Below are 27,072 nucleotides of genomic sequence, written 5' to 3' on the forward strand. Positions count from 1 at the left end.
AGAGTTTGTTCAAGAGTTTTTAAATGAAGCTGCAAGGTTGAGAGGCATTGTATATTTTGTGCAGAAGAGGAAGAATGAATTAATTGTGATGAAATATAATTCTATCACTTCAAGGATCTGATTCAAAAGAGATTTAGGTGATTGAATGGGTGTGCAGGTGTAAGAGTATGTATGTACTATGGAACATTTAAGCAGTGAATAGTATTTGTATCTGCCTAGATCCATCAGTTCTTGGGCCCCCAGGATTGTGCGGTCAGCGGCTGGCAAGAGAAAGACATTTCCACCCCGAAGCATAGTTTTGCACATAGACATGTGTTGGGCCTGTCTCTTGTTTTCCTTTGACACATCTGGCATAAGATATTTTCAGAATCTTAGATCTGTGGTCAAATTTTTGTGCATTAACAAGCACCAGTAGGAACAATTGCAAGGAGGCTGCGGTAGTCACCTGCGTGCAGTGTTTGGCTCATTTCTTGTTTGAGTCTCTGTTAATACCACCTCTTGTCCTTCAGGGGCTCACAGCAGTTTCCTCAGTTCAGCTGATGTGCAGTAACTTGTGCAACTGGCAGTACTGTCATTAATTTGCGGCTGGTGAACAGGTAAATGGATTAGCTTGACCGTTGCCTGGTTCCTGTATGAGTCCCAGTGAAAAAGACAGCACAGACTCTCACCCAACCGAACGTGCAGAGAGGAGGAGATTCCTCTGCACTGTGCCAACAAAAACCTTGGGAACCAATTGAGCCACAATGAAAGGATCCAGACTGTACTTTAAGTAAATAACTGATAGAGCTGAGATTAGCCCTGTGCACAGGAACAATCAACCCATGAATTACCCCAGCAGAGTGATTATTTGGCTAAGCAGTCGTGCACTCACGTAGACTCTTTCTCAATGTGATTAACTTTGCAGGACCCACCACTCCTCTGGGGTGTTCCACAAAGTTCCCAGTGTCTGAGCAAAAGCCTTTTATGAATCATTTTTTAATCCGCGTCCCCTAGTCCTAGGATACCGCACTACTTCAAAGAGCTTTCCAGTTTCCACCTCACCCTCTTTCTTTGGTATGTTTCCAAACCCTAGCACCATTTTGGGTAGAGTTCTTTGAGGCTTTTAATGAAGTATTTTGACAAAATGCCTCTTGTTGCAAATGGATGTCCAGATGCTATTTTTCAATTGTGCTAAATGTTTCTATATAGCCGCTTCCAAATGTTGCTGTGAGGTTTATAGTTCCCTTGTGCTGTTCGTGACTCAGTGTCAAAAGTGGAACAAGCCTTGCTAGAAAAGTTTAAAAGTTGCTTGTTCCAGCACTGAGCTGTAGATGCAGCTGACAACCAGAAACAAATGCACACTAATACAGTAAGCACACTGACTGTTTTCTTCTCCAAAGTGAGATTTGAGCCTCTCTCCATTTGTGCAATGGAGAATATTTTAATGCTGAGTGTTCTAGCAAATCTGGCATTTATCCGTAATTATAGAGGATTACTGCAAGAGAAATTAATTCAGTGAGATTTGCTTGTTTATCAAGGATCTCCCTTTAATATCACTTAAGCTGAAAGTAATTGCTAGTGTGTAGTCTCATCTATAATGATTATTTAGCAACACAGGTGCGCCGTTTCAGGTGCTGACCCAGCTTCCCACTCACATAATGATGTTCTGGTGCTTCTTTTCTGTGGATTCATTGCTGACAGAATCACCTCTGCAGCCACATCCCAGAAGTCGTCCTGCTAAGGCTCTGTATTGTGTCCTCCATCCTTTGCCTCTAGGCAGCTGCCCAAGGATCGGGTCTTCAGCACTTCACCTGGCTCCCTATCTGCAGCAGGAGCAGTCAGACACCAGCTTTCATGCTGGACTGTTCATAGAATCATATCATAGGACGGTTTACATTGGAAGGGACCTTAAAGACCATCCAGTTCCCACCCCCCTGCCACAGGCAGGGACCCCTCCCCCCAGCCCCGTCCAGCCTGGCCTTGAGCCCTGCCAGGGATGGGGCACCCACAGCTGCTCTGGGCAGCCTGGGCCAGCACCTCGCTGCCCTCACAGGGAAGAATTTATTTCTAGCATCTAATCTAAATCTAACTTCTTTCATTTGAAGCCATTCCCCCATGTCCTATCATAGGATCATAGAATCATAGAATCATTTTGGTTGGAAAGGACCTTTTAAGATCATCACCTTCAACCGTTGCCAAATCTACCACTAATCCATGTCCCTAAGCAACACATCTATGCATTTTCTAAATGTTTTTTAATGTTTAAAATGTTTTTTAAAACATTAAGTGTTTTTCAAACACTTCCAGGGATGGTGACAAACACCTTCCTGGGCAGCCTGTGCCAGTGCTGGACACCCTTTCGGTGAAGAGATTTTTCTTGATGTCCAGCCTAAACCTGCCCTGGTGCAACCTGAGATTGTTTCCTCTTGTCCTGTTGGTTGTCATCTGGGAAAAGAGACCAAATGCCACCACACTGCAGCCTCCTTCCAGGTAGCTGTAAAGAGTGAGATCTCTTCTGACCCACCTCCTCTCGAGGCTGACCCCCCAGCCCCCCCATCAGACTGGTGCCCCAGCCCCTGCCCCAGCCCCCTGCCCGGCTCTGGACACGCTCCGGCCCCCCAAGCTCTGTCTGGGAGTGAGGGGCCAGAACGGACCCCAGGGCTCGACGGTCCCTGCCCCGGCCCTGCTGACACCCTGACACCAGCCAGGGTGCCGCTGGCCTCGGCCACCTGGGCTCGCTGCCGGCTCATGCCCAGCCGCTGCCGCCCAGCCCCCCCCGGCCCTTTCCCGCCGGGCAGTTCCCAGCCCCCGGCCCCGGCCCGCAGCTGCCTGGGGCTGGTGTGACCCCAGCGCGGGGCCGGCACCGCCCGGGGTGACCCTCACGCAATTGGCCTCGGCTCATCGATCCAGCCTGCCCAGACCCCCCCGCTGACCCTCCAGCAGAGCGACGCTCCCCCCAGCCCGGCATCACCCACAGGCTGCGCTCGATCCCCTTGTCCAGATCACTGATGTTAAAGAGCACCGGCCCCAGCACGGATCCCTGGGGAGCACCCCGGGTGACCGGCCACCAGCGGGAGGTGACTCCATTCCCCACCACTCGTTGGGCTCGGCTGCCCAGCCAGGTTTTAACCCGGTGTAGAGCACCCCCGTCCCAGCCATGAGCGGCCAGTTTCTCCAGGAGATGCTGCGGGAGACAGTGTAAAAAGGCTTCACTAAGGTCCAGGCGGACATCCACAGCCTTCCCTCATCCACTGAGGGTCACCTTGTTGTGAAGGGAGATCAGGTTGGTCTGTCACTGGCAGGTGCTCTAAAGTCTCCCCGGAGCCTTCTCTTCCCCAGGCTGAGCCACCCCAGCTCTCCCAGCCTAAGCGCAGACTGTTGTTGGAGGTGGCAGCGGCCGCTAATGGGTGGCTTGGGCGGCTGTAGGTTGCCTGTCAATGGTAGTGCAATGGTAAAGTTGTCAGAGTGCCCCTCTGTGATGCCAAGCATTGTTTTGGGTGGCTGATGGTCATGCTCTGCCAACTGTGAGTCTCTAGTAGGTTGTTAGGAGTGTCCTGTGAATGCTGTGCAAGATGATCTACCTCACTGCAGCCTACAGGCTCAGGCAGACCCTGCCTGACCAGTGCACAGGGTTGTAAAGTAGAACAGAGAACCAAGATAAAAATCTCTGAGCCCCCAGGCTGTGTTAGGTATAGTTATTCTTCAGATTAGATGAATTCTTGGAGCTCAAGGGCATAACAACCGCTCTTCATGAAAAATTAATGTTGAAGCAATGAAATCTATGTAAAATGAGATTCCTAAAACAATAAGAGTGATTTCCCAAAACACAGGGTTTTGCAAAGGTAGTCTGGAAGAGGACATTGGTTTTGCTGCAGTCTGAATGCATATAGAGAGGAACAAGTATTTTCTTGAGGTCATAAGCATGCGTGAAAAGATGCAGCAAACTTGCAGAGAAGCAGCAGAAAGCCGAAGGGATGGCTGAGAGAGAAGGACTGGAGAGAGCACTTGTAGACCAGCAGGTTGACCAGAAAGTGGTGAGCCAACAAACCATTCTTTCCATTTGAGTTCTGCTGTGCTGAGGAAAACTGGACTTGTAGAAAATGTTTTGTGAATAAACAAGATTACATCAAAGGAATACCTGACGCCATCATCAAAGCAATGTGTGAGACTAGTCACTGGCTCCTTCTTTGAATCAAAGTTAACCTGCCTAATGTCAGGTTAAATTTTGCAAAATTTATGAGGTGCTGAAAAATAAAGTTTTTCCTAGCTCTGGACTGGGTTAACATCTCTGAGCTGGCCCTCACTCTACACTTGCTTTCTGGTCCAAAAAGAGATGAGAACTCTCCTGTTCATCATAACAGGGTGTCCACACTGCAGCTGAAATGTTGTCATTTAAATGGCAGAGTTCTCATCTCTTTCTTTGTTGGCTTTTTGAGAAAAGTCATTAGCTACATGCTCCGTTCCACAGCAGTATCAAAACTACACCACTGTGAATTCATGACAGAGAACTTACCCTTGCTTAGCTAAAAAAAATGAAACATGGGAAGTGTAACAAGCTGTAGTCAATTCTCATTTGTGCAGGGAGGCGGAGACAAAGGGAGTCCTAAAAAGGGACAAAACATATACTTCAGGCTATAAGACTATAATTGGGTATTTACCTTTGAAAAACTAATAGATTTATATAGAGCAAATGGACCAGGGTTTGGCCTGGACAGTGCTGGTGCTTCACATCACTGGGGAGAAGAATCATAACACTGTGCCACAGCTGGTAGTCCCCCAAAAATGGCAGACCGGTGTTAATTTGCAATCTGGATGATAATGGAGGTTTGGCTGCTTTTTTTTTGTTTGTTTGGGTTTTTTTCCTGATGGATTTTTTTTGCTGCTTGCTCAGAAAGGCATGAGCTTGTACTATAAAACCTGAATGGCACCCAGGAGCCTCAGTGACAAACATCACTGCAGCATGAAGGAGATGGGACAGAGATCCCTGAATGTGTTCACTGAGAGGTTATTTGGCTTAGATGGGATAGTGTGGGAAAAGCTTCACAGTCACTGAGCAGTGAAATTAAGAAGAGCAATGATCAGATGCATAGTCAAGGGAGTGGTGAGACAATAGAGATGAGATACAGACAGGGGTTGAATTACAAATTGCCTGGAAGGGGTTATCAAAATCCCTCAGCAGAATTATAGCTGTGACTTTTGCTGTTGCTGCATGTATATGTGCAATTTATCATCAGGATGATTTCTGGTAGGTCTGGTTTATTTTCTGCCTGAATTGTCCAGGTACCTTTTTGTTGACATACAAACAGAGACAAGCAAGGATGGATTTGTCTCTGGGCACAAAGCAATATTGCAGAGGTGAAGTGGAAGATTGTTATCTAAAGCGTGGAACCAAGTTAGCAAATTTTCTCTGGGACCAGAGTCTGCCTAAAAGAACCAGGAGGGCTCGCTCTTTCGGTCCATACATGTGCGGTTCTGCTGGAAGGCATCTGGTGTTTGCGCTGCTTGTTGCCAATAAATCAAAAGATTTGCCTCCCACTTTATCATGAATAATGAATTCCAATTCTAGCCTAGCGCTGGACCCCTGCCAAAACTGTGTCCTTGTGCCTCAAGAAGGAGCCTTGCTACTTCTCATCACAACAGCTCAGCCAAAAGGCAAGCTCCTTCCCCCCTGCAACCAGTTTGAGCTTCTGGAAGCCAGCGCTAATTCAGTTAGATAATTTATGGACATAGGCTGGCTCTAAAAACAGTTGCATATTGTGCTGGAGTGTTTACCCAACGAGAAAATAATTACTTTCAGTAATTGTTCTGTCAGCAGCCTGGGCCCAGTTTCTGACAAAAAGGGCTCGCTTGCGTGAGAAGGGCACAGAGTTCTGCTGTCCTTCCAAATCCTAACGCTTGTCTCTTGTTTTTCATGTTTCTGAATAGTCAGCCCAGTATTGTCTGCCTGTTAGGTTTGTGGGAATTAAAAATGTTCCTTAAGGGAGGAAAGCAGGGTGAGAAACACCGAGTTCAGCACCGGGGGTGAGAGACCTGCTGTCCTCCTCCCAGCTCTGATGCCCTTTTCCTTTGCAGCCTTGAGAAACTCATCCTCACTGCTTATGTTTTCCTAACCTTGAAGTGAGATCATGGTGGTGACCCGCTGCAGGGCGGTGCTCTGACACCAGGAGCATGGACACTAGCACACAGCAGTAGAGGTTAATACCTTAATTTACAACCACAAGGCCAGGTCTGCATTCTGTCTGAAGATCATAGAATCGTAGCATCATTTAGGCTGGAGAAGACCTTTAAAATCATGGAGTCCAACCATAAACTTGACACTGTCAAGTCCACCAAGATGACCAGTTCATTCCCCATAATAATATTTTTGATTGAATTTTCTCTCTTGATGGTTAGTGAAGTTTTTTATAAGTGTTTATAAACACATTGCAGATTTCCTCAATCTGCTATTTGAAATAATGTCTGATTTGTCTTTATGGTTTTTGAGCTGCAGCTGCTCTGGGATGAGTAAATACCAGATCTGTGCTGGTGTTGCTTTGGAGGATGTGTGTGTTATGTGGTGTGGCTCTGTTTCTTTATAGGATAAAAGTTGCTTTTTAGAGTCTGTTTCCACCCTTTTTATTCATGATTTTGTATTCATACTGTGCTTTTTAGCGTGCCTTCCAGGAATCCAGAGATGCTGGTGATGGAGCTGGGAGATGCACTCAGAGAGCACACAGAGTTGCTGCTTTAAATTAATTAATTCTGTATTGAAGAGTTTGAACGTGGATGGGGAATGAATGCCTTCAGAGCATGTGTGTTTATGAATCTACCTGAGTTCTTAAAAAACCTTCCTCATAGTATGGCTTTTACTCCTGATATTGGAAAAATGTGGCAACTGGACACATTCCAGTGTACTTCACTTAATTTTCACGCTCTGGAATATTCCTGTTCTGCCAGTTATTGTATTGACTTTAAGAAAAGCCACATATAAATTTATGAATTTATACATATACATATACAAGAAGTATCTGGCTATAAAAACAGTCAATAAATAACTTGTTGGAGGGACAGTCCTTTAGCCTTATGTATGTTACAGGCATCACTGAAAACTCTCAAACTGATGTAGCTAAAGTTGCCTTTCTGTGAATTCCCCTAAGCTGATGTAACATGTTAGTGGATTTAGCTTAAATCAGTAAGTCTCAAGCTAAAGGCATGTATTTGAGTGCTATAAAGTTACCATAACTTTAAAAATAGCAAGTTATCACCCACCTCTGAGCCGTGGTATCTGTGCACTCTTGGTCTGACTCAGGTGCAAGATAAAATGTGTTACCTTAAACCATGTATTTTTGGGTGGTAATACCGTAAGGGATTTTCTTTTTCTCAGCCCCTGGGAAGCAACTCCATAGCACTTTTTAATACTATTCTGTTCTACTCTGCAGGAGAAAGAAAGGAGGAGGGGAGACCCCAGACCTTAGCCGGCAGGCAGCTGAGAAAAAAAAGAGAGTGGGTCGTGGATCTAATAAGCTCCAGAAGGCAAAATCACTGGCAAGTATCACCGGCTTGTCATTACGTCAGCCAGGGCGCAGTGTCAGGTCTACCCAAGAACATTTTAGCTGAGAGCTGTTACTTAGCTGAGGTACCTGTGAGGCTTTGCTCCTGCTGTAGGTAGGCTGCCAGGCACATCTGCTTGTCCCTGAGGGAGATACCTGGGCAGAAGGAGGGCACAAAGCACCCCATGTCTGGCTGCCCCGGGGCAATCTCTCATTGCAGGCTAGATACAGTCCCTCTGCCTTCTGTGGGAACAGGACAGAAGCTGTCTGTGTGTAGACGGTGACCTTGTTATCTGCTCCTCCCTCACTTTGCTTCCTGCATGGCATCCCGACAGTCTGTTTCCATGCTTTACAAAGTGCCGGATCAATTCTCTTACGACACTTGCATCTCTTCCCAAAGCTTCTCTTCTGCTTTCGCAACTTTTGATCATTGCAGTTTGATGTTAGTTTATTCTCTGTTCATTGCGCTGAGCCTGAGCAAGCAGCCCCAAGGTCTTAATACTGAGGATTCATTGTGCTCGTTGCTGGTAAAATAGGGCATCTTCACATGAAAGGAGTCTAGGGAAGTCAGGCTTCCAGAAAGCATCATGGGTCTAGGCTTTTGTAGATACAGCCACAAATAACTGCCAGGAGGACATGCTCACAAGTGTATTGGGGTGGGGGAGGAGGGCGGGGAAGGGGTTGGGTTGCAGACCTGGAAGCATGCTTCCTAAGTGACGAAAGCCAAGGAACGCATGTGAGTTGAGCTAAGGAAGGTTTACATAAAAGAGAGGCATTGTCTCCTGAGATTGGGAGGCATGCTCCTGACCCAAATACAGCCTGTCTGTATGAGCAAGGAAACAGATTCAGTGTTAAAGAACGGAAAATACAATTAAAAAAATAATTCAGCCTGTGTCTTACAATTTCCATTCTCCAATGGCTTCCTCTGTCACCCTTAGATCAGAGTGCCCTTTCTTTCCACCACAGCTTCCCGTTTCAAATTTATTCTTTTGTTGTCAGTCCAGAAGTGAAAGAATCTTATTTCAGGGTAAAAAGTCATGAATTTGATTTTCTTTCCCCAGATTTTAGGAAAGTTATGTGTTCTTCAGAGTTACTTAACTGGAACCCCCAGTCAGGAAGGCACAAGCACCTGGTCTGACTCCCACCATGAAGCCCAAACCCTTCTGCACACCATCAGTGTGAGTTTTTGCTACAAATTGCAGCAGTACAGGGTTGGACAGTGCATATGTGTGTGCCACCTTCTGTTGGTTGCTCATGGTTTAAAAGGAACATTATCATCCCTGCAGCAGATAGTCACCAGAAAGCATTCAGCTGACACAAAATGCTCGCAGACGGGTGTCTGGAGAAGCACGCAGAGTTAGTGGGTACTGAACCCTCACCCCACAAAAAGCCCTGGGGAGACTCTTAAAGCCACTGCCTGCTGCCAAGGCCTGACAGGTTCACTGTCCTCCCTCGGTCCCTCCTAGGCAGTTAGGACAGCCTAACCCAGGGTGTTCTGAAACTCATGGGTTGGCACCTTGGTGACATCAGCCCAGAACAGAGCTCCATGCCTTTGTGCTATGCAATGCTGGTAGCACGGGCTTCTATTTGTGTTAAAAATCAGGGGTAGCCTGTGTTGCTGTGTCACTCTTTCCTAGCCTTTACGCTGAAAATAGGCTTGTATTTCTCTTGAGTTTAAAGTTGTCCAAATTTCAGTAGAAGAGCTGTATTTCTTATTTTCTGATGTATAAGCCTGCTGTTACACTGGCCATTAATGACTGCAACACTACATGACAATAAAGGTTAGGTTGCAGTAGGCTGTTGGATGGAAAAAGAATATATATAACTCACTAGGAATAATCCAAAATTAATTGCCATTTATTATTAAGGTAGCATTGGGAAACCCTGTTGAAATGAAGACCTGTGTAAAGACTCTTACTTAATAAAGTCCAAATAAAGAGGCTTAATGCTCAAATCTTTTAGTAAATCCTTAGAAGAAGAGCAGACTATGATGAAAGAATAAGTGCCCCAAGCAAGCAAACATCAAGTCAAATTAAAATGAAGCTCTTAAATATATCAATAATCCTGGTGCAGAAAGTAGGTGCGAATAAAGTATATTACAGCCAATGATGAAGATGTGAAAAGGGCTATTATGTGGAGCTCCAAGCTCAAGAGGCTGAACAACAGCACACCAAAATGCAATAAACACATAATTAGGGTGATGACCTGAGCCCTGGAATTACATCCACTGGCTCCACGTTTGCATGCGGTGAATCAGTTCTCCTCCTAGTAAACTTGTGAGGTTTTGGAGTTTATTAGTAATCATGGAAACAGTAGCATAAAATGTGACCAGGCTCACACTTAATTTAGAATAAATGAAAGTAAACTAGCTAAATTACAATAAATAGTAAATTACAATAAATTAAGTTAATTAGGTCTCTGGATGAAGGGCCATGTTCTTTCTTATGAACACACATATAACCCCCATGTCTCTACAGTGGGGAGGGAATACCTGCTCTGTCTTTAGCCAGGGAAACACCATACTCTAAGGATACATATAGTTTCAGTGTTAACCATCTCTTTAAGCACTTTGCTGGATCAAGGCTTTACGGCTTGTCTATACCACCTTGTTGCTCACATTGCCTTCAACAGCCTACTATCCCAGTATTATATAAAGAAAAGTGAAGAATGCAATGGGTTTGGTGACTTCTCAGAACTTTTACTGGGCTGGACATGGAAACCAGATGTGTGCTGGGCCTCCTCTTGGCTCTGACGTGGAACTGTGTTGCCCTGCTGTAATTTTTGTGCTCTGGCCCTAGAGGTCCCTTCGCAGGCGTCACTGCTGCCACATCAGTGTCCTTTACACAGGCCCTTGAGGACTTCCACTGAGGAGTCTTCTGCAGCTTCTCAGCAAAATAGGCAGCAGCTTCATGGCCAAATGTCAAAATTCCCAGATACTTTATTAGGAAGGTAACATTTGATGGATGTTTTTGACAGCTTTGCAAATGACTGCAATGTCAGCAATTAGGGGATGGTTTTGCCTTTCAGGCTGTCTGCTTGTTTCTATTCGAGAGACTGCTCCACCCTCACAGCTGTTCCTGAATTACTGACTTATTTTTAGTACTTACTAAATAACATCTTTTTGACAGGATCAGTCATTCTTGCCTCACTGCCTATATCCTAAGGTAATAAGATGGCAGCATTTGAAGTCAGGAATAAGTTTTCCTATGACATATTGACAAGGAATTGATGTTTTGAGTATGAATCACATTTATGCACTGCGTCAGTGTAGTAAACGTGAAGATCTGAGACGTGGTCCTGACCTGTCCGGTGTATATTTATATTCTGCCCACCTTACTTTGAATTTTATTTATCCACACAAGAAACCCTGCTGAACTTCATGGGACTATTCCTAAGAGTGAAAATAACTCAGTATAGTGTTTCCATATTCAAACTCAGTTGACATATGTCACCTAATTTTAAAAGTGTAGCCTAGCTTTAATAGTCTAAGCCTATCTGTCCCTGTGAGCTCTAAAACCAAACCACTGACAATGCAAGAGCTGAAAAGCAAGGACTAGTCAGATCTGGTGCTGCATCTACTGCCACTTCTGTGGTAAGTGCTTTTCTTGCTAGGACAAAAAAACCTGCAGCTGCTTTTATCACACCATCTCTGCCACAGGTCAAGTACTGCTAAGAACCCGGACCACTTTGGGCAGTTGTGTAATCACTGGACGTTCTTTAGGTTGATACTCAGCAGTTGCTGGATAGCTTATTCGTCACTAGACAATTAGGCACAAAGCACCATCTATCTGCCACTGCTGCCCAATCAAATAATGGAAAGGGGAAACAGGCAGGCAGGAATTACAGAACAGCATTGGCTTTTCTGCACAACCATTTTACTATGGATACTAGTTTCACGTAAGACTATCAGCCCACATTGCTTTTTAATGAGTTGCTATGTAAATGTTTGGGTTTGTAAATGTTTCTTCACTATTCTACAAATAATTTGTATCAGTCAAAAAAAAGCCAAGGCTTTTGTCTGCAGAACCTGCACTTTTTAAATATTTGGGACCTTTCTCAAGGAGTAAACAATCACTGTGTTGCTAAGTTTATTTTTTTCCCCTTAATTTTATACTATTTAGTAAAATGTTCATTGAACAGTAATTTAAAATAAACTTCATGCTTTACACTATGTGACTTCAAACAGCAAGCAAGACTGGGATCAGTCACAGCCATATGCATGGCGGAGAATTTGTGCATTAACATATGAATTCATGTGGAGAATCAATTAATGTGGGTTTGGCTTTACTAGCATCAGTTTCTAACCGTGTCCTTTTGTCCTTAAGGTAAACTTACCCCAGAGCACGGGTCACTGCAAATAATGCTGATATGCTTGTATCATTCAGGAACATAATTTAGGAATATAATTTGTACAATATATATAGAATGCATCGAATTTATAGAAGTTCTCGATGGACTCCAGCATTTTCAGTTCCTCTGAAGCTGTTGGGATGACACTTACTGCCTTCTCTTCCTAGCTATCACTTTCTGCAGATCTTGAGTCTCTTCCAAAACCACCAGTTCGTCCCAGCTGGGCCACTCACCAGTCAACCGGGAACCTGCCCTCCAACGCAGCAGCAAAGATGCTGGCCCAGAGCTCCCAGTGGAATGCTGGGATACGACCCGCACCTGTCCGAGCTCCAGTGCCAAAGCCTCATGAAAGAGGAAAGAAAGACTTCCCAGGGACGAACACCAGGTCTCCATGTTAGTATGCTTCCCTGTCCCCTGCGGAGGCTATTGTAGAGATTGCCAATATCTAAATTAAGTGCACAGAGGGAAGGGGACGGTGCTGGCAGTATATTTCTGTAAGCAGAGGAGGCTTCTGGATGGTGGGAATCCAGATGACAGTGATTTGCTGCATCAAAAAAGAACATATGGCCAAAGACGTCACATCTAGCACTTGCTAGATCCACCTGTCTGTCATGACTGTCATCTTGCTATTGAACGCTGGCACGGGCTTCACGTGGGTTTAACTCACTAATACTCAACAGCAGAGCATGACATCTTAGATCAGAAGTGACAGCGGGCTCAGCCCGAGGTCCACAGACTTGCCAAGTCCTGGATAGATACCAGGAGGAGCTGGTACAGTTGGGTTGGAATCAGAGCATTCAGCAATTTACAGGGCAAAGCAATCAACTCCAGGGAGACAACAGCTGAGAAAACAGCTGATCTGTGAATGTCTTCCAAAAATAAGGAGGCAGACTGACACCGTCAAAACCAATTTCATGCCATTTCAGTCCAGCTTTGGCTTGGGCAGCTAATCATGATGACCTCATCTCTTGATACGCCCAGTACCTCCTGAAGGTCCTCAGTGTCTGCAGCCTGCTGGGAAGGTATCTTTCAGAAGCACACAACATTTGTGCAGGTTTTGGTAAAAGTCCTATTAGTTCACAAGTGGGTTGTTGCAATCTGTGACCCCTGATGATTTTTTATAGTGCAAGAAGGGTAATGGCTAAAGAACATGGAGCGATCAAAGGAGAAAAAGGCTTCTGATGTGATACTGTTAGGATTTTCAAAGAGATCACAGGGGTAGAGTGAGGGGAGCTCCTACAGGGCAGTGACTATCCAGTAATCATTGGTGACCCCATCTAGAAGGGACATAATGGAGCACGTAGAGACCTCCAGCATCCGTTTGGATCTCCCTAGCATCTGGCGTTTGTAGCAGGTCCCTAGGCTAACCCCCATGAGGACCCACAGTGCACATATGATCACAAATCCTTTTGTGGGAGGTGAAAGAAAGGATCTAAAACCAGGTGAAGGATGATACGTAGGGGAAAGCACTGGAATGGGTAAGATGAGGCCCAAGGAAAACACATGAAGACTTCTGCATGTAGGAAGCAGTATGTAAATGCATCCTGGCCATAAAAGCCAGGAAAGGAAAGCATCACGGTCAGGCGAGAGGGTTACAGTCCCTCGTATTTTTAGAGCAATACAAGGTTTCTATCCTGATCCTGAAGTCACATTTCCTGGACAGAGCCTTGGGAAGGTTGTACGCTGGACTGGGCCAAGCCATGAAGAGTTAAGCGTAGGCTCTGCGCCTTGGCTGTGTTTTGGGTGTTCCAGTCAATCCATAGGATTGGAATCGAGGGAATTCTGCTGGTCTGGCAACAGTGTCCTGGCCTCCCAGGAATGCCGTGCTCAGCTCCCACCGCTGCCACCCGGGGAATGGGAAGAAGGGGGTTAGGTCTCTTAATCTCTGCAACGGCTGTTGAGGTGCAGTTTAGTGCTGGCAAAGAGGGGGATGGAGTCGGGGAGCTCCTGCAGGGAACTGGCCACCTTATTTATTATTGATTATCAACAGTGCTGTACAGGTGGAGGGTCATGGCATAGGGACATGCAGTGTCCTGTCTTCTGCATGATAAGAAATTTTAAAACTGTGCATGAGGAAAGGGTTGGGGTTCGTGGGGAAGCAAGCTACCTACAAACACCGTTGCTGTGGTATAAAAACTACCAAGGTAAATTATCCCTGAGGGATTGCATTTGGATTAGGGGCAATTTGCAAGGCAAAACTATTACGGGGTTGGTGTTTTTTTGTATCAGAGACAAATCCTATCTTAATTCCTTCAGTGACCTCTCCTGGAGCTTTGTGATCTCTGCCAGGCTTTTCCCAAGGTAAAGTTACCAACTTCAGATAGTGCTCCGGCTGGGCTTTACCACGGCATGTTTGCAGACTGTCAGAAAGGTGGGCAGGAAAAGTAAAAATATTTTGATCGATTATTATTTTCTCTATAATGAATCGATGAATGGAAACTCTTTCCATTCAATCCAGATTTTTAAACGTATTTAAGGTATTAAATGCCACCAAAATCCCAAGAATTGACTGAGTACCTAAATATGTTTAGGATCTGAATTCTCTGACTAAATTAATCTGCCTGATTCTTACATTATTTCTCTTTCATCTAGCATCTCCACTGTTTGAGGCTCAGCCCTGGCACATTCCTCCATCTAACCAAGGATCTGACACAGAGTAAAGAAGGATACAGACCATCTTTCCTCCCAGCAGAACAGAAACTTATCTGCCTGGCACTGGGGAAACAACAGTAACATCACCGGATTCACAGGCTGTGTTCAGTGAAGAACAGCTGCTTTTGAGTCCTCCATAAGGACCCAGCTTCATTTTTTTTTTGACTGTTGCTAGAAAAGACTTTCTTCATTGACCGTCCCACGCAATGCAAAGAAATGGGCATGGAGGTACTGTGTCTGTTCTCTCCTAGGCTGTCCAAAAGAAATCTTCATTGCCTTGCAGCCGGTTTAGATAGAAAGGTGCTGGAGCAATGGCTTTATACTTTGTTTTGGAAGTACCGTACTTACTTGGTGCAATGATTCCTGCCGGCTTTTGGGATCTCCAGGTGGGATCTCCCATTTCCAAGTAGTACTGGAGTACAGTCTAAGTCTTGTTTTCCTGTTGTGCTTCTCAGCCTGGATTCCTGGCGCTCCTGCTCTCAAGCCAGTGCTATATTCTTATTCTTTTCTGCATATGTTGACTCTGCAGAGTTCACCTAAGCTTTTGACCATGGAGACACTTGCGTAGATCCTTGCTAGAGCTGCTGGGTCTTATCTGAGGTTGCTTCTGTGTCACTTAGACATTTTGGGCTGTATCCTACAGCCTGAGCTGCTCTGTGATGCTTTGCCAGTGAATTACCCAAGTTGTCTGTCTCTGTGAGCACTGAGGGGATTGTGTAAGACAAGGGAGGACTAGCAGCTACCTGAGTGATGGAAACTGTACCCTCCCTACAAAGTGAGTGGTTTACCACCAATGTTAACATGATCCCTCAACTGTAACCTACAGCCTGATGCCAAATCAGCTGGACTGTGAAGAAAGCATCACAGCACTCCAGCGAAAAGCCTTTAATATGCAGGAGAAAGGAGGCTCAGTGAAAACACTTCAAGAAAAACCTAGTTAGAGCTTTATTGGAGACTGAATTTCTTGTTAAACAAGGCAACTCAATCTTTTCAATCATGTTAGCGAGAAGGAAATCAAACCCCACACTCTGGATTACAACATTGCATATGGCTCTGTGTGGGGAGCTGGTGCTAGTCTAATTGCTTAAGAGAATGTAAATCACGTGCTCTTATTTGTCTTTTCTGCAATTAAGGCAACATCCAGTAAATGTAACAAATAGCAGTTTTTAAGGATAAGGGGACTGAATGCACAGCAACTGTAACTCGTTGCCTTATCATATCCAGGAGTGAGAAAGGTAGGGTAAAACAGAACCTTTCCATGTGTTAGGAAGAGTCAAAGTACAGCCCTGGATTCTCAACATTGATAGACTAGAAATCATGTTTCAGAGAAAATGCCAACTCCTGATCAACAAAGATTAGGAGGAGACTTCTGCTCTGTGAGCAGATTATTCTGAACTGGGTCACCTGAGGGTTTCAAGTCTTTTGGCGTGAGGAACATTGACCATTGTCAAGACCAGGCACTAGGCATGATGCACCATGGGTCTTATCTGAAGAGAGAGCTTCTAGCAGGAGACTCTGCCCATTGGGGTACTTGGTTGAGTGCCATGTGAATTCCAGCTCCAAATCAATGATGAGGTGACTCAGTGCATCTCCCTCTCCCAGACTTTGTTCTTTTCTTTTTCTAGTTGCCCTGGATGCTTGGAAGAGGGAGTTCATCTCAGCTAAAACGATGGCCTAAGGAGCTAGTGAAGTCTAAGCTGGTCACCTCTCAAGTGATCAGCTGAAATAGGAACTTGCAGATGGCAATTATCTCATATATCTTACAATCTGTTGATTATGCAAGAGACCAGACTGACTAATTTTGATTAAGAAAGCTAATTTTTGAGCATTTGAAGTGAGGTGGGGTAAATCCCATTGAAAACATACATCGGGATCATTCCCTGGTATTGCAATTCTCTTCTCACAAGCTTTTTCCTCCAGGAAGCCAAGTTAAACTGATTGCTTCATGGGTGTTTCCCTGGCTTTCTTATGCCCAAACTGTTGCTCCAGCTTTTTTTTGGTCTCTGTTAGGCTTGTGGCAGCAGTTCAGTGCTAGGTCCGTGTTACAGCAAATGGCTACGCAAGGAAATGATGCAAACCTCTCATCAACGAGCATACTTACTGAAAATGTAAAGATCCCAGCATCTGGCTGGTCTTGGAGCTGAGTGCTCGGGCATTACTGCAGGCACTGCACCTTCACTGCAGCAGTTCACGTATCTTAAGTGTTCACTATACTCTTTCAGGCTTAGGCCTTCTCTGATTTATAAAGTTTTTGTATTTATGATGCTGTAAAATAACTAACAGTAATGTCCAGGAATGTACCAAGCCAAGTAGTCTATCCTTGAAATAACAGCAGACCTACATAATGCCTTGATGTAACTCCTACCCATTATGTTAGAATAAAAATGTATGGGCTTAAAACACAGTTTACAATCATTCCTGATGTCACGAAATGGGTCAAAATCTGAAAGCGAGACAAAAGGTACAGAGAGATGGTCTCCATTGCCGCCTCTGCCCTGGGCTGCTGATCTGCAGAGGCAGATGTTTATTTATCTGCCTTTATAGTGTGCTTCCAGATACGCTGATAAGAAATTGCTAAACAAGTACTGAAGAAGGTTGTTAATGCCTGCACCCTTCCTTGCAGATGTGCATTTCCCTGCACTGCTTGGCATTTCCAGATCCTGCACAACTTTCCTTAGCCACAGCCTTTGATTAAAGAACTGAAAGTACCTTTTAAACCCCAGAGGCAAATGAATCAGCATTGCTGCATCTGAATTCCACTAGTACAAGCAAGATCAGAATGTGAGCCCCAGGCTACAGCCCTGCTCAGATGTGGGGAACAAACCCAAACATGCCAGCCGCCCTCTTACCCAAGCTTTACTATCAGTTTCTGCCCAAAACTCCACCTGCATTTACCTGGTGTTCCTTGCCGGGAGCAACAGCACAGTTTGGTACTGTAGTTCTGCTTTGTAGCCAAAAATAAGTTTTCCTCATTATTGCTTTTCTGAGCTAAAGAAACAGAAACTTGGGGAAAGATACATGTGCAACTGAAGCTGATGGGAGTTGCAGATGGGAGCACAGTTGGATTAAAATAGGATTTTTGGAAACATCCAACTTGTGTGGCAAGATGGAAGATGAGTGAATGTGAGCAGTTGCCGGGGAAGTAAGAGCTTTCAGAGAGCGATGTCTCTGCAGCAGCACTGGGGTTATAATAGGTTAAAGGATGGTTATGGAAGAGCATGGAGACCTTGCGGCAAAGGGAAAGCAGCTAATGATAGTAGCTAAATGCAAGATAAAAAGTTGCTGTAATAGGTGGATGAAGCTGATAATGAATGGAGAGCAGAGCTCAGCTCACGGAACGAAGGGCTGAGGAGATGAGGAGGCAGTGTAGGGTTGTGGATTAAGCAGAGGGAGGAGGGTATGGGAATCAGTTTGGAATCAATTGCCTTGTCCTTGCTGGCATGCTCTTTGATCACCTTATCGTGCGTGCAGCACAGGCATCCTCCCTGTCCTGTGCTCTGAGACATCCCCAACAACATATGAAGACATCCTCCACACGGATGCTGTGTAGTACGTGTAGCACCAGATAATTCAGGGGAAGGAATCGCTTTCATGCCTCAACCAGCCCAAAGCAGGACGCGCAGTCAAGCCCTGACTGTGTGGCCACATCTGATGTGTCCCTTGCTGCACAGCCGCTGCTGCAATAGGTTTGAGAAAGGTGATGGCGGAAGAGGCATGTCTGGATAGACACTTTGTCCAGCTACTCTCGGCACCATGGATAAATTGTTGGTTGGCACAGGATGCTTGGAAGACCCCTGCGGAGGTAAAATCACAGGTAGAGACAGGTCCAGACATTGCAGTGCACTCCCAGTGCGTCCTGTAGGAAGGAAACCAGTCAGCTGTCCAAAAAGCCTGGAAGGCAGGAGAGCGGCAGCAATGGGAGCAGATGGTATAAACTGTATTTTCAATCTGCACCATCCTGGGATCTTGCTTTGCATAGGCGGGATGCTGCCAAACCCATCAACAAGGTGGGGAGGGTGGGATGGTCTCACCACACATGCACACGGACAGACCCTCGGACAAGCTGCCTGCCAGGCTGTGGGGACTGACCTCAGGCACCATAGCAGGCTCCAGGGGCTTTACAAACCTCCGGGTTTACAAACCTCCTGCAGCAACCTCCGGGTGCCCCCTCCCCTCCCTGCAAACCCTGCTGACCCTTCGGTCCCCAAGCGCGCATCAGTTGGGAGTGTGATGCCCAAAGCCTGGTCAGCCCCCAGAGCAGCTTGTTTTCAAGGAAAGGTTTTTACCAGCCCACAAATCACAAGAGCGGGATGCCTGACGATTGCTGACGTCTCTCCTCATTTTTTTCCGTCATATTTTTTTTCTTTTTGGTGGCCCGTTTTTCCTTGCTGCCCATTCTCTCTGCCTCTGCAGCCAGGCGGCCTCTCCCCTCTGCTCGGTGGCAGGTTGGTGGGACCCCAGGTGCCCACCCAGCTGCTCGGGGAGAGAGAACAGAATTACAAGCTGGTGGGTCGGGATCAGGGCCGGGAGAGACCGCCTGGACACTGCCAACACAGACTCCACTGGGGGAAATGAACTTCATGTATTACCATCAAATCAGAGCGGGATAATGAGAAATAAAACCAAATCTTAAAAAATACCCAAGCCCCCTCCTCTCGAGGCTGACCCCCCAGCCCCCCCATCAGACTGGTGCCCCAGCCCCTGCCCCAGCCCCCTGCCCGGCTCTGGACACGCTCCGGCCCCCCAAGCTCTGTCTGGGAGTGAGGGGCCAGAACGGACCCCAGGGCTCGAGGGGCGGCCGCACCGGTGCCCAGCGCAGGGGGACGGTCCCTGCCCCGGCCCTGCTGGCCACGCCATGGCTGACACCAGCCAGGGTGCCGCTGGCCTCGGCCACCTGGGCTCGCTGCCGGCTCATGCCCAGCCGCTGCCGCCCAGCCCCCCCGGCCCTTTCCCGCCGGGCAGTTCCCAGCCCCCGGCCCCGGCCCGCAGCTGCCTGGGGCTGGTGTGACCCCAGCGCGGGGCCGGCACCGCCCGGGGTGACCCTCGCTGAACCCGTGGCAGCCCCCGCCCTGCGCCCCCCGGCAGCGCCCCGCGCCCCCCGGCAGGGCAGCGCGGCCCGGCCCCCGCCGGCGGTGCTCTGCTGCCACCCAGCGCTGGAGGGGCGCGGGGCACAATGGCGCTCCCCGGGCGGCGCCACTGCCCCGCCTCGGCCGCCGTGTGAGCATGAGCGGTGCGCCGCCGCGCCTCTACCCCCCCCCCCCCATCGCTTTCCGGCAGCGCGGCTGGAGGTGCGACTTTTTACGACGGTGCGGGGTGGTAGCGTTTCGCGGCAGGAGTCTCTGGTGTGGCCCGTGAGGGGAGCGGCGGAGCCGTGCCGCCAGCATGAAGCAGAAGAGGAAAGGTAGTGGAGCCTGAGGGGGTCGCGGTGCCCAGCGGCTGGCGGCAGGCTGGCCTCTGCCTCTCTCCCGGAGCTGAGGGCGGCGGGGCAGGGGTTTGCTGCCTCCCTCGGCCCCGGGAGTGAGGGGGAGGCGCTGCGAGGCAGGGCTTTGCCCCCGGTGTGTGTGAGGGGGGGCAGAGGCCGAGCCCTTTACCGTGGTTTGGGCGCGGCGGCGGGCCCGTGGGACAGGCCTTCTCACACTTTCCCCTGGCCCGCGGGTGGGAGCTGGGAGGCGGCAGGGCTGTGCCGCCCCTCCCAGCGCTGGGCCTGTGCGGGGAGGGGGCAGGCGAGGCGAGGCTTTGCCGCCTCCGTGTACTGTCGGAGGCGGGTGAAGGGCCAGCCCCGGCCTTGCCTGAGGGCTGGAGGGACTGGGCACCCCTTCCGTGAGCTACCCGTTCTGTTTCCCCGCTGCTGAAGCGGTTGCTGGCGCTGCGAGGCGGAGCCCGTTGCACCCCTGTGGGCGCTCGGAGGGTTGTTTGCTCCAGACCGGTGCCCTGGCTGCCGGGTGCAGAATGGGGCCGGGGCAGTCCGGGTATTGCTCGGCTTTTCCCTCGTGGCGGAGCGGGGGGGAAAGCTGGGGGGCGAATATGGGGCAGCAAAGGTGATGCAGGGCAGCACAGGGCTAGCAGCAGCCTGGTCTGTCACGCAGTTCCCAGTAGGGACCAGATGGGACTGTCGTGCTTCTTCCGGGTGGGTGTAAACGCTGCCGGATTTCAGCACAGCTGGCATGAACAAAACCTTGTCGGAGTGGTTTTGCACCCAGCTATGTCCCTGCTCGTGGCTTTTCTCACAAGTTTGATATGCATGTTTTACTTTTCCAACATTTCCTGGTGTAGACAGAGCTGCATGAGGTGAAATAAATGTATGGCGTTGGCAGGAAGTGTGGATGGATCTCTTAATAGCAATGCCCTTCTTCTCCTGAAGCTGGTAATGAAGAAACACAAGCAATGTATGCAGTCTATACAGTGCAAACCCTTGCTGCAGCAGGGAGTGGGTCTGTGAGGTGCAGTGAGGAAGCTTTAAGGCACTGGTTGCACCGCCTGATACACCATACCTTCTCTGTGGTGGTGGGGAGCTCACAGAGCTGGCATCTTCATTTGGTTTGCCGTACTATCCTTCCCAGAACGTTTTCTGTTCTTTGCTGCCTGTACTGGTAGCATCAGACTATTATACTAACCATCTTTAACTTCCAATGGCTTTTTATTTTTAGCTGTTGTGCAGGTTGCTCCGATGAGAGAAGGTGGAGTTTGTCCTAGAAGTAAAAGAAAGTCAGTGATAAAAGGTGCTGACTGTTATTTGTTCGGGGAGTGCTGCAAGTCAAGAGTGATATGCAGGGGCAAAATTCCCTCTAGGCAACAATTGTGGGAAATATTAAAAAAGAATTGCAGAGCAGGTATGCCTCTGGTTACAAGCAGTTAGAAAGCACTGGCTATACACATGGTTTGTTGTTTTGTTCCTGTTTCAGGAGACCTCAGCCATGCTGAGCTGATGATGATGACGATAGCTGACATCATAAAGCAGTTAATTGAGGCTCACGAGCAGGGAAAAGATGTGAACTTGAACAAGTAAGTCACTCTGGGGTGACACTGAAGAGCTGGTTCATCAGTAATGAACGCGTCCTGTACAGTCTGTTACATTCAGGCTTTATTTTAACGTGTTTTATTTTCACAGGGTACTGTCATTTCTCTTTTACCGTTACCTGATAATAAAGACACCAAGATCTGTAAATTCTGTGGTGATTTGCTACTTCATAGGCAATGCTCGGAGTACAAAAGGGTTGTACTGGGGAAAAACTCTTAAGAAATTTGTCGCTGCCCTTTTATGTTTCCACCTGTGTTCATCCTTCAGTACTCTGTTCCATCAGGGGAAGGAGAGATGAACATAGGGTTAAAGTTTAAATCTGATTTTCTTAGCAATGCGTTATAAATGAAGTTGTTTACAGAAAGTTCTTCCTTACATATGCAGAATAATAAAACCTGAATTTGTCCCACTGTTTCCATTGCATTTACACGATGCAATTGCAAACTTTTGGCTGATGCTGGAAATAACTGACATGAATGTCTTAGAAATGAACTCAGAGGCTACGTGTGTAGGGGCTGATCACATGGAAGACATGAAAAGAATTAAATCACTGAAAATGGGTAAGCCAGAGTCTATTGGTAGCTTTGACAATGTTTTGATAAAATCATGTTTAGGAGTAAAATATACAGAAACTAAAAACATTGGCAGTTGTTGCCTATCAACTTTATTTGGAATTTATTTTTTGGTATCTTAATGCAGGTGTTGCAAGGAATTACTGTATGCTTTTTAAATAAGTTGCCTGGAAAGGCAGATTGGGAGAACCTACCTAGATGTCCCTGTAACTGAACAGCAGTACAGTAGGACTGCTGTGGGTTATGGGTATGCAGGTCAGAATGGAGTTGTTAATTTGAGGTATTTCTGCTTTCAGGCTGAAAACCAAGACGTCGGCGAAGTACGGACTTTCGGCGCAGCCACGTTTGGTTGACATCATCGCTGCTGTTCCACCGCAGTACCGCAGGGTGCTGGTACCAAAGCTGAAGGCCAAGCCTATAAGGACTGCTAGCGGGGTAAGCACGTGCATCCGTCACCATTCTCTTCTGCTCTCATCAATAAGTTGTATTTAATAGTTTTCAAAGAGCAGGATATTGAATGTCCAGAGGTTTAATATAGGTGCCCTGGTTGCATTGCCAGCTTCCAGGTTGTCTTTTCCGTGGTGATGTGCCCACAGGGCTATTGCTTTCAAAACGTGGGAGAAGAGAAAGAGGAGGTGTGGAGATTTTGTTTGTGAGCAGCATGTCTTGCTTTTTAGTTGCTGTAGAAACAGTACAGCTTAATCTGCAGGTCCTCTTAGTGAACAAAGGTAAAATGTTAGTATTTAACCTGTTTCTTTGAAAGGTAGTTCAGACTGAAAGGGGTAATAGAGGTACAGCTGACATTCAGTTGTGTGGTTTTAAGCTTCCCTACTCTATGTATAGCATGCCTAAAGCCAGGTTAACAAAAACACCGAAAAACAAATGAACAAAAAAAAACCAGAAACAAAAATCCAGGAAGTTATTCTTATAACTTAAAAAATGAAACAAAACACCCAAAACCTGTGGCAACCCCCCCCCCCCCCAAACAAAAGCACAAACATCCACCCACACCACCAAAAAAAAAAAAAAAAGCAGCTTAATTTCTTTAATTTCTTCGTTCTGGCTATAGAATAGTTCATTAAACTCTTACTCCAACCAGGATTACTGAAAACTGGAAATTAGGTGTTCTGAGTTGGGTGCCCCAAATTAGAATTATAGAATCATTTAGGTTGGAAAAGACCTCCGAGATTGTAAAGTCCAACTTTTAGTGGACACTAGAAAATCTTAATGTGTCTGTCTCTTCTTCCCACTGGGCCCTTCCACAAAGGAGGAGGGCATCTTGTGTTACACTTGCATTAAGTGTATGGGAAGCAGTTGTGAGGTCAGCTGAGTAAAAAACACTTGGCTTAGGTGGAGGGAGGAAGCTATTTTTATTATCTTTGGTTTATATCTCTTTGCTTCTCTTCATCTCTCCCCTGTTTCATCTTCCAGTTCTTTGTAACAGACTGCCAGTTTATTCTGAATTGTGAAAATATTAAATAATGGGATTCCTATTTCTTGATATATTTATCTTCTTCAAGAGCTAATGCACAGATATTCTAGGTGAAAGACTGAGCAGAAAACATCTTTAAATAGAATCTCACATGTATGTGTATATAGCCTTTCAGGATGCACTTTGTTTTAGTAACTTCAGAAGCAATTTCAATAACTTCTCTCTTCTGTAACTTTACTTCTTGCAGATCGCTGTTGTGGCTGTGATGTGCAAACCACACAGGTGCCCACACATTAACTTTACAGGCAACATATGTGTGTAAGTATGACAGCTTAGCTGACCTAAGAGAACTGTTTTCCTGTATTTCTGTATAAATCTAGTATTGCAGTAGTATTGTATTGGGGACAGGCTTCCTTTCCACACAAGCGCAAAGTCACAGATTGCTGATACCTGCACGTTACAGTAAAAAATCTGTTTGTTTTCAGTTTTTCTTCAAGGAGGGAACCTTTTTCTTTCATGGGCCAAACCCTGCTTACCTGAGTAGATAGTTTTGTGAATATAGTAACTGGGAGACTATATTCATGATCAAATGTAAGGTGCATTACTGTGTTGGGTGCCTAGGTGTGTCATGTGCAAGGCTGGGTACATGAGCAGATTGGAGACAACTGTTACAGTGAAGAAACAAGGCTCACTTGGTCTGAAAAGTTTGCAAACTGCTGAACTGAGACCTACCTGAGGAGATGCAGGTGTTGTCTGCCAAAACTTGCTTGGTGTGACAGTTTGACTCTGGAATGAAATGAGAGCCAGATGGAAGGAAAGGCCTCCAGCTGCCAAGAGCTTGTGGTGATAAGGGAATAGTTTCTGAGTTTTATTTGAATTGAGATACCCAAGCTGGGTTTACCTTGAGGTACATGTTACCTCTGTTTGACTTAGGAGTGTGTGCACCTGAAATCTCATCTGTTTGGGTTTTTTCCTAACCGTATCTGTTCATCTATTTCAATGTTCTTCTTTCCCGCTTTTTCACTCCCAAAACATAAGTGTTTTTCACTACCAGCTGCCTAACACAGAGTGAGCTGGCTCCGTTCTTGTTTTTGCATGAGCAGCTATTCTGTTTGAGATGTTCCAGGTAATTACATATATGAATCGTCTTCAATTGGATTGCACAACTTTTGCTAGCAAATTAATTTGGCCATGGTAATTTGGTAATTAATTTTATAATCGTGACAGATGACTTGGGTTGAGTTTGCAGGGCGGGCAATGAGGAAACCAATCAATTATACTGTGAACCGCATGTGTCTGGTTTGATAGAGATGGCAGTATCTTGGTGCCTGTGCGTTTGAGGTCTGCACCATAAGTAAAATGTGCTGACTGCTCTATTACCTTTTCCGTTGGAGGTGCTCAGTGCCTGCAGCTAAACTAGAAGGGGTTGTCAACCCGCCTTTCTCAGGTCATCTTTGAGCACAGAATGGATGTAGAATGGTTGTTAATCCTACAGCCCTCAAAAGAAAGCTAAGGACCCTTAAAAAAATACATTTATATACCTTTTAATTACTGTCTGCCATGTATCGTTCCTCTCTTGGCTCGCAGTCATGCTGTGGTAGCCACAAGTCTGTCTTGCTGCATCAAAGAATAAGAGTTTCAAACAAGCCTCTAGGTGTAGAAACTGTAGTTTAACACCAAACTGCTGTACAGGTATCAAGGGTAGACGGGCTGTATTCTTTTGAAGTAGTCTTAGAATGCTGTGTTCATTAAATAGCGTTTCTAAGTTCAGAAAACAAATGTAAATGAGCTTTCTCACCATCAAGATATTTAAATTCTTTAAATTTCTGGGAAAGAAATGTAGACTGTGTAACCGGAGGATATTTCTATTTTATGTCTTTCCATGCCAAACAAAATCATGTTTTACATTAAATGAGACTATGTTCTTGATAGAATAGTGGAAAATATTTGAGTTGTTTATGACTGTAAAATTACTTTTTAAAACCTAATAATCTGTGGGTAACTATTACTCCAGAACTGTATGGCAGCTCCCTGAAATAATGGCGCATTCCAGAAATACGTTCACAGTACGTTTTACAACTAGGAGGCCTTACCAGGTTGTTTCATGTGGATGTAGTCATTTGGCAGGTCTGAACTGGGTTTTTGACATCTCAGTCTCATTAAAATTAAATGAAACGACTGTTTTGCACTGTATATTTAGCATTTGTAACCGTGCATAGGCTAAGTACCTGTCAATGTTACTGCCTATCACAGTGTCACTCTCTCCAGCCTGTGTGTTTGGGGCTGTACCTATATTTACATCGGGTGATGCAGAAACACAGGAATCCATCCATCCATCCCGTGCTCTGTCCTGAGTAGTGAGCTAGCTTTACTCTAGAGGCTGTATTGCAGCATTAAGGTACCGTAGCGCTTGAGCTAATGAGGCCTTCCTCGGGTGGATTTGGTTTTACCTGTATGAGAACTCACAAATGCCAGGAGAGCAGCTGGCACGTTGCTGCGGTCAGACTGTCATGGATTTTTATTCCCCTGTGTTTCTGATGAGTAGTGGGGTAGTTAGAGTAGTGTCTGCTCAGCCTGCACCCTCCTGTGTACTCGTGCCTCAGGCAAATTAAGCTGTTGCAATTGTATGAGTTTGCTGTCTTCTGTCTTTTTATATTTGCAGATACTGCCCAGGTGGACCTGATTCTGATTTTGAATATTCAACACAGTCTTACACTGGATATGAGGTATTACTTTGGTCTGCCATAATGCATTGCTTACGTTCTCTATAAACTTGGGTTAGGCTGCTCTTTATTTCTACAAATTCACTCACATTGCGAGAATAAAGAGCAAAAGCAGACTTCATAAACTTCGAGATCTAAAGCAGCTTGATTATATGACTGGAAATTCTTCTCAGTTGTCACAGCAGTTTCTTTCTCTTCACCTTGCTGCTGTTGATACTGTTACGCATGTGATACACTGTAGAGCAGGAGTGAGCAGCCTGTGATGCTGAGCAGGGCAAGTGCAGCGTCGTGGCAGTACCCCATGACCTGCTGGTGTGGGAGCAGCTGTTAATCTGAATGTCCAGCTGTGGAAACCAGTGAGGGAGTAAGAGCAGTTGAAGGTGATACTGCTGTCTCCCATGGGACGCTGCTGCCTGCAGTTTCTTGAAATGAATGCTAGCTGTGATTCCTACAGGAGTTACCGATCTGTGTCAAAATTTCCCTAACTAAAGAGTCCAGCAGAAGCATAGTTTTACTGGTGGCTCAACATGGGTTTAAGGGAAAGGTACAGAGAAGGCAGAGCCTCGCTCCTTCTCAGAACTTCCCAGTGAAAAGATGAAAGGCAACAAACATGAGTTAGAATGTGGAAAACTGTGTTGTAATAAAAGGAAAAGAACGTTTGAGCATGAAAGTTGTCAAGCACTTCAGTAGGTATCTAGAGAGGTTTTCAGATCTCTAATGATAGTCAAACACTGACTGGACACAGCCCTAAGCATCCTGTCCTAACTGGACCTGCTTTGTCCTCTCCAACCTACAGGACCCTGCGGATTAACACAGG

At 46.2% G+C, this 27,072-nt stretch overlaps 2 protein-coding genes across 6 annotated transcripts in view; both read left to right on the forward strand.

The window, feature by feature from the left end:
- FBXO16 (F-box protein 16) overlaps positions 1–19,752 on the forward strand; it is a 42,293-nt gene extending 22,541 nt beyond the window's left edge. For 2 of the 3 annotated variants that reach the window (XM_080388057.1, XM_080388058.1), the window contains exons 7-9: positions 7,398–7,503; positions 12,026–12,251; positions 14,451–19,752. In XM_080388057.1, coding sequence (XP_080244183.1) covers positions 7,398–7,503; positions 12,026–12,251; positions 14,451–14,518 — 400 coding nt within the window. In that variant the 3' untranslated portion in view covers positions 14,519–19,752. The remainder of the gene's footprint in view (positions 1–7,397; positions 7,504–12,025; positions 12,252–14,450) is intronic. The other variant, XM_080388059.1, reaches the window with a different exon arrangement.
- Positions 19,753–19,787: 35 nt separating this feature from the next.
- Positions 19,788–27,072, forward strand: part of ELP3 (elongator acetyltransferase complex subunit 3) — a 93,450-nt gene continuing 86,165 nt past the window's right edge. For all 3 annotated transcript variants that reach the window (XR_013928206.1, XM_080388051.1, XM_080388052.1), the window contains exons 1-5: positions 19,788–19,911; positions 21,413–21,512; positions 22,397–22,535; positions 23,780–23,850; positions 26,195–26,258. Coding sequence is in view for 2 of the 3 variants with exons in the window: in XM_080388051.1 (XP_080244177.1) it covers positions 19,893–19,911; positions 21,413–21,512; positions 22,397–22,535; positions 23,780–23,850; positions 26,195–26,258 (393 nt within the window). In the remaining variant the exon portion in view is untranslated. The remainder of the gene's footprint in view (positions 19,912–21,412; positions 21,513–22,396; positions 22,536–23,779; positions 23,851–26,194; positions 26,259–27,072) is intronic.

The sequence above is a fragment of the Falco punctatus genome (assembly GCF_963210335.1).
Source record: "Falco punctatus genome assembly, chromosome: 5".
In the NCBI taxonomy this organism is placed as follows: domain Eukaryota; kingdom Metazoa; phylum Chordata; class Aves; order Falconiformes; family Falconidae; genus Falco; species Falco punctatus.